The sequence below is a fragment of the Triticum dicoccoides genome, chromosome 3A, assembly GCF_002162155.2.
Source record: "Triticum dicoccoides isolate Atlit2015 ecotype Zavitan chromosome 3A, WEW_v2.0, whole genome shotgun sequence".
NCBI classification, from domain to species: domain Eukaryota; kingdom Viridiplantae; phylum Streptophyta; class Magnoliopsida; order Poales; family Poaceae; genus Triticum; species Triticum dicoccoides.
The window spans coordinates 754741435-754752721 of record NC_041384.1 but is presented as its reverse complement, the minus strand read 5'-3'; the positions used below and the strand labels follow the sequence as shown (position 1 = coordinate 754752721).

General features: G+C 45.5%; 1 protein-coding gene across 1 annotated transcript; it reads right to left on the bottom strand.

Annotated features, from left to right (window-relative positions):
* Positions 1-6568: 6568 nt before the first annotated feature.
* On the bottom strand, positions 6569-8878 carry LOC119270730 (proline-rich protein 4-like). Its single transcript, XM_037552781.1, has one exon. The coding sequence runs from the start codon at positions 8374-8376 to the stop codon at positions 6955-6957; it is 1422 nt and encodes a 473-aa protein (XP_037408678.1). The 5' UTR covers positions 8377-8878; the 3' UTR covers positions 6569-6954.
* Between the last annotated feature and the right edge of the window lie 2409 nt (positions 8879-11287).

The following is an 11287-nucleotide window of genomic DNA, read 5'->3' as shown; positions in this document are numbered from 1 at the left end:
AAATTAAACTCATGAGACATATCACCTAAACCAATAGTAACAACATCCTTTTCGCAATCTATCTTAGCATTAACTGTGTTCAAGAAGGGTCTACCAAATATAATGGGACAAAAGATATCTTGTGGGGAACCAAGAACAAGAAAATCAGCGGGATATTTAGTTTTCCCACACAAAACTTCAACATCTCTAACAATTCCCATTGGTGAAATAGTATCTCTATTGGCAAGTTTAATTGTGACATCAATATCTTCTATCTCAGCAGGTGCAATATCATGCTAATTTCTCTGTATAAGTCAATAGGTATTGCACTAGCACTGGCACCCATATCACATAAGCCATGATAACAATGGTCTCCTATTTTAATAGAAATAACAGGCATGCCTCCACAGGTCTAGGTTTATCTTTAGCACAAGGTTTAGCAATTCTAGTAGTTTCATCACAGAAATAAATAACATGCCCATCAATATTATCAGACAAGAGATCTTTAACAATAGCAATATTAGGTTCTACTTTAACTTGCTCAGGAGGTGTATAAGTTCTAATATTGCTTTTACGAACCACAGTTGAAGCTTTAGCATGATCTTTTATCCTAACAGGAAAAGGTGGTTTCTCAATATAAGCAGTAGGAACAATAGGATCATTATAAGTGATAGTCTTTTCTTCAACTTTAATAGGTGCAGCTACTTTTACTTCTATGGGAGGATGATATTTAAACCACTTCTCCCTAGGGAGATCAACATGAGTAGCAAAAGATTCACAGAAAGAAGCTACTATTTCAGAGTCAAGTCCATATTTAGTGCTAAATTTACGGAAAACATCAGTATCCATAAAATATTTAACACAATCAAACTTAGGTGTCATACCTTACTCCTTACCTTTGTCGAGGTCCCAATCTTCATAGTTGCGTTTAATTCTTTCCAATAAATCCCATTTGAATTCAATAGTCCTCATCATAAAAGAGCCAACACAAGAAGTATCGAGCATGGTGCGATTGCTATCAAAAAGCCGAGCATATAAATTCCGAATAATTATTTCTCTTGAGAGCTCATTAGGGCATGAATATAACATTGATTTAAGCCTCCCCCAAGCTTGAGCGATGCTTTATCCTTCACGAGGCCAAAAATTATATATATAATTGTGATCACGATGAACAAGATGCATAGGATAAAACTTCTGATGAAATTCCAATTTCAATCGTTTGTAGTTCCATGATCCCATATCATCACATAGCCTATACCATGTCAATGCATCTCCCTTCAAAGATAAAGGGAAGACCTTCTTCTTAATAACATCCTCGGGCACACCTGCAAGCTTAAATAATCCACAAACTTCATCCACATATATTAGGTGCTCATCAGGATGCATTGTTCCGTCTCCTGTAAAAGGATTAGCTAGCGGTTTTTCTATCATACCCGAAGGAATCTCAAAGTAGACATTTTCATTTTCAGTAGGTTCAATAGGTTGAGGAGCAACTCTTTGCTCTTCTGGTCGGGGTGAAGATACCCCGAACAAGCCCCTCAGAGGATTACTTTCCATAGTAACAAGTGACAGTAAATTTCAGCACACTATATAAATTTTTCCTTACCAAATTCCACCTACCAAAGGCGCTTCACTCCCCAGCAACGGCGCCAGAAAAGAGTCTTGATGACCCACAAGTATAGGGGATCTATCGTAGTCCTTTCGATAAGTAAGAGTGTCGAACCCAACAAGGAGCAGAAGGAAATGATAAGCGGTTTTCAGCAAGGTGTTCTCTGCAAGCACTGAAATTATAGGTAACAGATAGTTTTGTGATAAGATAATTGGTAACGAGTAACAAGTAACAAAATTAAATAGAGTGCAGCAAGGTGGACCAATCCTTTTTGTAGCAAAGGACAAGCCTGGACAAACTCTTATATAGCGAAAAGTGCTCCAGAGGACACATGGGAATATCGTCAAGCTAGGTTTCAGCACGATCATATGATTCGCGTTCGGTACTTTGATAATCTGATATGTGGGTGGACCGGTGCTTGGGTGTTGTCCTTACTTGGACAAGCATCCCACTTATGATTAACCTCTATTGCAAGCATCCGCAACTACAACAAAAGTATTAAGGTAAACCTAACCATAGCATGAAACATGTGGATCCAAAACAGCCCCTTACGAAGCAACGCATAAACTAGGGTTTAAACTTCTATCACTCTAGCAACCCATCATCTACTTATTACTTCCCAATGCCTTGCTTTAGGCCCAAATAATGGTGAAGTGTCATGTAGTCGACGTTCAGATAACACCACTAGAGGAGAGACAACATACATCTCATCAAAATATTAAACGAATACCAAATTCACATGACTACTAATAGCAAGACTTCTCCCATGTCCTCAGGAACAAACGTAACTACTCACAAAGCATATTCATGTTCATAATCAGAGGGGTATTAATATGCATATAGGATCTGAACATATGATTTTCCACCAAATAAACCAACTAGCATCAACTACAAGGAGTAATTAACACTACTAGCAACCCACAGGTACCAATCCTAGACTTGGAAACAAGAATTGAATACAAGAGATGAACTAGGGTTTGAGAGGAGATGGTGTTGGTGAAGATGTTGATGGAGATTGACCCCCTCCGATGAGAGGATCGTTGGTGATGGCGATGGTGATGATTTCCCCCTCCCGGAGGGAAGTTTCCCTGGTAGAACAGCTCCGCCGGAGCCCTAGATTGATTCCGCCAAGGTTCCGCCTCGTGGCGGCGGAGTCTCGTCCCGAAAGCTAGCTTATGATTTTTTTCTCATCGAAAGACTCCATATAGCAGAAGATGGGCATCGGAGGGCCACCAGGGGCCCACGAGATAGGGGGGCGCGCCCAGGGGGGTAGGGCGCGCCCCCACCCTCGTGGGTAGGGTGTGGCCCCCTGGTGAACATCTTGCGCTCAGTATTTTTTATATATTCTGAAAAGGACTTCCGTGAAGTTTCAGGACTTTTGGAGCAGTGCAGAATAGGTCTCTGATATTTGCTCCTTTTCCAGCCCAGAATCCCAGCTACCGGCATTCTCCCTCTTTATGTAAACCTTGTAAAATAAGAGAGAATAGGCATAAGTATTGTGACATAATGTGTAATAATAGCCAATAATGCAATAAATATCGATATAAAAGCATGATGCAAAATGGACGTATCATGGTGCTCTCCGTGTCGCGCAAACGTGAGGGATTCTCGCTGTAGGGTTTGCAATATGTTCATGATTTGCTTATGGTGGGTGGTGTGAGTGACAGAAGCACAGGCCCGAGTAAGTAGGTTGTTTGCGTATGGGATAAAGAGGACTTGATACTTTGATGCTATGGTTGGGTTTTACCTTAATGATCTTTAGTAGTTACGGATGCTTGCTAGAGTTTCAATCATAAGTGCATATGATCCAAGTAGAGAAAGTATGTTAGCTTATGCCTCTCCCTCAAATAAAATTGCAATAATGATTACCGGTCTAGTTATCGATTTGCCTAGGGACAAATAACTTTCTTGTAACAAAAAGTTCTTTACTAAAACTAACTTAGTTGTGTCTTTATCTAAACAGCCCCTACTTTTTATTTACGTAATCTTTATTATCTTGCAAACCTATCCAACAACACCTACAAAGTACGTCTAGTTTCATACTTGTTCTAGATAAAGCGAACGTCAAGCGTGCGTAGAGTTGTATCGGTGGTCGATAGAACTTGAGGGAATATTTGTTCTACCTTTAGCTCCTCGTTGGGTTCGACACTCTTACTTATCGAAAGAGGCTACAATCGATCCCCTATACTTGTGGGTTATCACCTACTTGCTCTCAGGGTGTAGAAGACACGAAACACATGCTTTTTCTATGTACTAAAGCAAAGGAGGTCTGGAAGAGACTAGGGATGGAGCACATTATTGATAGAGCTTGTGAGGTTGATCGTGCTGGGGAGGCGATATTGGAATACCTTTTACTTCTTCCAGAGCAAGATTTGCGTATTATGGGGTACCAAAATATAGGAGAAATTATGGCTATTTCAGCTTGGTATCTATGGTGGGAGAGACGGAAATTAGTGCACAAGGAAGTAACTCAGAATGCAATTCAGATATCAATGGGGATCACAGCCCTTACATACAATTTTGTAAATGCATCATCTTCAAAGGCATCCATAAAAAAGAGGGTTGGCTTTGTCCTCCTAGGGGTTTCATGAAACTCAAGGTTGATGCCTCCTTTGACCATGACATGTTGAAGGGTACGATGGGGGCAGTCTTGCGAGACGACAAAGGTAGGTTTGTTGCAGAAGGAAATGGAAAGATCAACCATTGCGCGGATGTTCTGATGACAGAAGCATTAGCTCTCAAATTTGGACTAACATTAGCGCAAAGGGCGGGGTGCAAGCAATTAATCATCAACTCAGATAATCTGGATGTAATTGAGACCATGCAGGACGGAGGACAATCAACGGGTGCGGCGGCGGCAATTTTCAATGACTGCTTTCACTATGTATGTGATTTTATCATGACTACATTCGAACATTGTAATAGAAAGACAAATAAAGTAGCACATGCACTTGCTAGATTAGCTAGATTTTCTTCAACTTTGGATTGGTTTGAGGAGCCTCTAAATGAAATTGTAATGATCCTCACAAACGATGTACTGATTATTTCTAATGAATAAAGTTTCATTTTGACTAAAAAAACCACTGAGCTTAAGCGGAGGTGTTGACGAGGCGTGATGTTTCTTGGCAACACGTTTTGTTCCTGGAGTGAGGTATTTCTTAAGGGATGGTTAAAAGAAAATAAAAACATGAATTCTTATTTATGAAAGTTTTTTCTTTTTTAGTTTATTGGATCAAAATGCTTTGCATACATAATTATTCCTTTTTTTGCGAGAAAATTTCCAATCTATTCATCATCATGACAGTACAACGAATACCATAAATAAAAAAAAATTACATCCAGATCGGTAGACCACCTAACGATGACTACAAGCATTGAAGCGAGCCGAAGGCGCGCCGCAGTCATCGCCCCTCCCACCCTAGAGCCGGACAAAACCTGTTGTAGTAGACAGTTAGAAAGTCATCATGCTAAGCCCTATATGACTAGCGCACCAGAACAGCAACCGTCGCCATTGAAGAGAAGCTTAGATCGGAAGAATCCAAGATGTAGACACATGAACACAGAGTGACAAAAGACCGGATCCATGTAGATCCACAGAAGACAAACGCCGACCAAATCCCGCGAGACGCGCCGAAGACAAACCTCCGCATGCCCTCCGATGACGCTAGAAGCACCACCGAGACCGAGGCTAGGCGGGGGAACCTTATTCCATCTTCAGAGAGCCGCTGTCGCCTCATCTCTCTGAGCGGAACACAAACCCTAAAAAAGCTTTAAAAAGCATCAAAAAATGAAGCCCTCTCCTCGGCAAGGGCCGAGATCCACCACGCCTCCATGGCCCTAAGACCACAAGAGACAAGGTAGACCGGCACCGCCGGGAGACAGGAGGAACCCTAGCACGGCTGGCAGCTAGGTACGTTCCTATTCAATGTTGCATTGATATGTTATTTGGTTTACTATGTGGTCTCGTGTATTGGGCTAGAGTTCTTAGTTTGTATGAAGATAGAACTAAATAGTGCTAGTTCGAAATAGTAACAAATTTCTTAGTGTATGGTCTTCAAATTTCAAATACGTCGTTCAAGATATCAAATAAAATTTGTTATTTCGGTGGATATCGAAAATTTTGTAAGCCATTTGAAACCGAATTCAAAATAAGTATAACACACGTAGAATAGATTCATTAAAAGTAAGTGATTTTTGATAGATCGAAATGTGAAAGAATTTCTTAAATTTCGCATATTTCCAAACTTTAAAGCCGCACATCCATCCATCTTTATTCGCTTACATGTTTCCTATAATTTACTCCCTCTATACCAAAATATTTGTAGTAAATCAAGACGGGCACGACAACATGTGCCATCATGATCAAAGGACTAGTGAGGTCTTAATAGTGAAACTTGACATCATCAACATACAGCTTACTGCTTCCGTTGCCAAATGCAAACAAGTTGCAAAGTGGGAGTACATCACACGAGCATGCCCCACCGTCATCAAAGTCGGCCACCTAATCAGTTTCACGAGTCACAAACATTTTATTCCCCTTAGCATGTACTACTACTACTAAGTCAGAGTGCTAGTACCATTAATGGAGCTAACGGTGGCCCGGGGCAGGGGAAGCGGGGTGTAGTCTGTAGACGGGCGTTCCGCCGTACTCCGGAGCGTCAGGAGTTGTTTGAACTCAGTGCGGAACTCCGGCGAACTCCGTCTATGTTTAATTAAGGCGCGATCCGCTAGCTTTCAAAATAGTGGTGAATTCCGATCCCGATGTGGGATATATTCCGTCTCAGCGCGTTTCGTCCCGTAAAAGCCCTTATACACGTTTTGTGGGACGCGCGGTTGCGGAATCTGTGAGAGATGCTCTTAGCGTGTATGAAATAGTAACAAAAGTTCTTACTGTATTTCGGTGGACATTGAAAATTTTGCAACCCCGAAATTTGAAGACTGGATTCAAAATAAGTTTAATACACATGCATTGAATCAAAATTCGTTAAAAGCAGAATTCCCATGTTTCCAAAATTTAAAACCGCGCATCCATCCACCCATCTTTGCTGGCTCACATGTTTCCCATAATTTATATACTAGTATAGCACTATGGTAAAAATAAATCTTAGGGGGCGCGGCAACACGTGCCATCATCGTGATCTAGTGACCAGTGAGTATAGTTCTTCCTAGGGAGAACGTCACATCACGCATGAACATACACCTTCCTGTGTCCATTGCCAAATGCAAACAATTTGGAAAGTACGTACAGCGTACACGAGCATGCTCCATCGTCATCAAAGCTGGCCGCCATTAATCAGTCTCACAACCTTTTATTCCCCTCAGAATGTACCCTCGTAATGTCAGAGTGCTACCATGCATTGATAGAACTACTGGTGGCCCGGAGGAGTGTAGATGGGCGTGCCGTACTCTGGCGGGCACTCTGGCGCCGGCGGCGCTCCGTACTCCGGCGCCGGCCGTGGGTACGCCGGAGCGGCAGGAGGGTACGTCGTCGGTGCTGGCGTGCCGTAGACTGGCGTGGGGGTGGGAGCAGGGCACTCGCACCCCGGCGCGGGGGTCGGGGTGCAGAGGCATCTCGGGGATGGAGTACCGTACACGGGCGCCGTCGGTGGAGCGTATACCGGCGATGGAGTCCCGTACACCGGCGCCGTGGGTGGAGCGTATACCGGCGATGGAGTCCCGTACACCGGCGTGGGGGGAGGGAGCTGCGGCGTCGGCGGCGCCACGTAGACCGGCGTGGGGGTTGGAGTGGGGCACTGGCATCCCGGCTCCGGGGTCGGGGTGCACAGGCATCTCGGCGCCGTGGGCGGAGCGTACACCGGCGTCGGCGTCCCGTACGCCGGCTTCGTGGAAGGGCATTGGCATCCCGGCTCTGGAGTAGGCGTGCACAGGCATCTCGACGCCGTGGGCGGAGCGTACACCGGCGTCGGCGTCCCGTACTCCGGCGCCTCGGGAGGGCAGTCCGGCGTCGGCGTCCCGTACACGGGCGCCGTGGGCGGAGCATACACGGGCGTCGGCGTCCCGTACACGGGCACGGTGGGCGGAGCATACACCGGCGTCGCCGTCCCGTACACTGGCGGAGCATACACCGGCGTCGCCGTCCCGTACTCCGGGGCTGGAGGCGGGTAGTATTCCGGCACGGGCGTCCCGTAAACCGGCATGGCAGAAGGGCACTGGCACCCCGGGGCCGGGGTAGGGGTGCACAGGCACGCCGGCACCGGCGTCCCGTACACGGGCGGAGCGTACACCGGCATGGGCTTCATGCGCCGGTGCGCGAACAAGGGCTTCCTGCCGAACGCGTGGCACGGGAAGCAGATGTTGGCCGCCGCGCACTCGGGCGCTGCCGACGTCCCACCTCGCGCCGCCTTGCCAGCGACGGCGACGAAGGTGCCCTCGCCCGCGCCCTCGGCCAGCAGCGGCACGATCCTCGACGGCTCCTGCCCGGGGCACGGCGCGCCGCTCGCCGCGCTCTGGAGCTGCGCGAGGCACTCGGAGGCGCCGGCGTCGGCCGGGAGGAGCACCTCGAACGCGCCCGTGCCGTCGAGGCTGGCGACGGCCTTGCTCTCGTTCTTGCACGTGATGGCGACCTTGAGGCCCCTGAACGCCGCCTCGGCGCCCAAGCTCTTCCTCCCGCAGCCGGCGCACTGGGCCATGCCGACGACGAAGACGACCGACGTGTCCCCGCCGCCGCCGCCGCCTCCCTCCGCAGCGGCCGCCATCAGCGCCCCAGCGCAGACGATGAGAACGCGGAGCAGCAGCCTCCCGCCACCACCTCCTTCCATGGCGACCATCTCCACCTATCTATCTACCCGCTGCACCTCTGCGACAACAACCACAAGCGAAGTGAGGGAGCGGCAGCCATGGCGAGGGTGTGTATATAGCCAGGAAGCAGGCGGCGAGCGAGCGATCCACTCCATGGAAGATCCATCAATGAACAATTACTCAAGGGATGAATGAACAGCTCGACCTTCACACGTACGTACGTAGCGTAGAGCCGTAGAGGCAATCACTCAATCTCAATCAATCAATTTAACCAGCAGCTACAGATGGATAAGTAGATTAGCAATTGAATGCGCAAGCCGACCGATCATGGGTACACCGTTAACTCGACTGTTGCAGCACATGCCGCCATTACTACACCAAAGGGATAGATGTGGAATGTGTACATGGATGGATACTGCTGAAGTGCTGAGCACAATCAGCTAAAACCAGAGGGCGCAACAAAGTGGGGACGATGAAGCTGGCATCGATCTATGGAGGGTGCACGGCCAGTGTGACGGCATCTTCATGGCAACACAGGGGCTTTGCATGTGCTGGAAGGAGGAGAGCGATGGATCATCATGGTGAAGTACCACGCGATGCTACCATGATACTATCAACTTGCAAAATTCAGATTTAAACATATGTCAAAAATGCTGAAAGCAATCATGGATGTTCGGAGCACATATGTCGGCAACCCGTAAAAAATTCAGACCGAAATTCAAAATACACATGAAAAAACAAAAAAAGACAAATTCAGGTGTGAATAGTGTCATCTTTGCTTTTGTCTTCTTCTGACACTATTGATGATGGTTTTGTCTATGCTAGTACTAATTCCATGCTCTGTTTTTTCATTCGGTTCCTTTATGGCCGGGCTGTAAACTTAAATTCCATGCTCTGTTTTTTGGAATGAAGCCTTAACTTTAGCTCTATCAGCAGATTCCTTTGACACCTTTATCGAGCCATCTTTCAATAATAAATACTCTGCTGGATGGATTTTACTATGTTGGGTGGGTAAAAAGTCTTTGGTAATGTTATCTCGCGAACGTCAACCGGGAGGGGGATGACCGGCGAATGTTTTGTGGCAAGTTTAGTTGGTAAAAGACAACAAATCTTGTCTTTTTTTGCAGAAATTGCTCCTAAAAAATGTCATGTGTTTCTGAAGAAATTGTCAACCTCATATAACTAAACTTGTCACCTAAAACATTCACATATAAATGCCAGCCCCCTCAAAGCGAATCGTTCGCCAGCTATTGCAGTCCAAAAATCTTGAGCACATACATAAACGCACGTACATAAATACACTCATCTCTATAAACGCACGTACACACACCCTATCCCTATGAGCACCTTCGAGAGACTGAGCCGGCACATCATCTTGAAATTGACGAAGTCGCCACAGATGCCTTTGTAGTTGACGAGAAAGTCTCCTCCCACTGAGGGCACATCACCAGAAGGCATGGGATAAATCCAGGAAAATGCGCACATCAATGTCAAGTCTGAGACTTGAACTCTGATGGGCAGGGGGTACCACTGTCCTCCTAACCATCCAACCAAAGGTTCGCCTCTACATCGCTAGTTGATAGGCGTAGAGCAATGGTATCTCTAGGGCACATATTTTTCAAAAGAAAGGAAAGATCATTTATAATACGGGATATAAAAACACATCTTTTTGTAGCATCCGTGCTCACAACGTAGCTATTCCAGCACATAAGTCAGGGTTGCCCTTATTCAACCAGAATGGTAGTGAAAGCGGCAGAGGTTGGTCCGCTCTGTAGCTTTCAGGCAACATTAAAATAAAGTATGATCTATTTTACTGAGCTTGCCAAATATCATAAGGGAAAGTAAAGGAAAGCAAGATGACTACCTCAGTGGATGTAAGACCGTGGATTTTTCACTTTCTCTGCAGAGTTGAACTCTGACCAAAAGAACTTAGAAAAGTCCAGAGACTGTAGTCTTTCTTTGGTTTGAGCTAGTTGTTTCTTTTGGGGTTACATGACTAGAGATCTTGCTATAGCTTATCCCGCCCCTTGCAGATGGCGTTTTATTTCAACTTTTTGTGATGGGTGGTGTACTTCCAAAAAAAACTATAAATGGACATGGGGTCCATTCAATGACAGATATGAAATCTTATCTTAATCCCTCAACAATTACGTTTACGGTACTCGAACATAGAAATGCTAGTTGAACCTATAGATACAATTGCTAGGAGCGCTCCATGATTACTCTTCATAAATTGCTCACTGCTTGTGCAACTCACATCTCACTGTCCTCTTCTAGCATTCCATTACATTCAGATTGTTCCTTGAGTAGTTGAGTTGATGTACTTCCCATTCTCCTTCGTTATGAATGTATTAATTATATGGATGTACTAATAATGCTATGTGTTCATAATTGCACTAGCACCGAAGAACGATGAATGAAGCATAAAAGGTACTATAAGGCACAAAATGAACCACACAGCAGTATTGTTAGGGAAACCTAAACAACACAAAAGCTCTTCCGTGATCGCCATTGTCTGGCTCTCATAATAACCTTAATGTCCTTTCGAGGTCGCCACTTTTCGAAAGACTTCCTGCGGGGGATATTCCACCTTACAACTAGTGTTTTATTTCAATCTTTTTGTGATGTGTGGCATATTTATATATGGAAACTCTATATGGGCATTGGGCTAATTTAATGGACATATATGAAATCTTATCTTAATTCCTCAACAACTACGTTTACGGTACTCGAACATGGAAATGCTAGTTGAACCTATAGATACAGTAGCTAGGAGGGCTCCTCGATTACTCTTCATAAATTGCACACGCTGGTGCAGTTCACATCTCACTGTCCTCTTGTGGTGTTCCATTATATATTCAGATTGTTCCTTGGGTGGTTGAGTTGATCTACTTCCCATCCTCCTTGGTATAATGTACTAAAGATTGTGTACAATGGGCT

What these genes read in the sequence shown, in the direction of transcription:
- LOC119270730 (XM_037552781.1), bottom strand. Translation starts at nt 8,376, where the DNA reads ATGGTCGCCATGGAAGGAGGTGGTGGCGGGAGGCTGCTGCTCCGCGTT.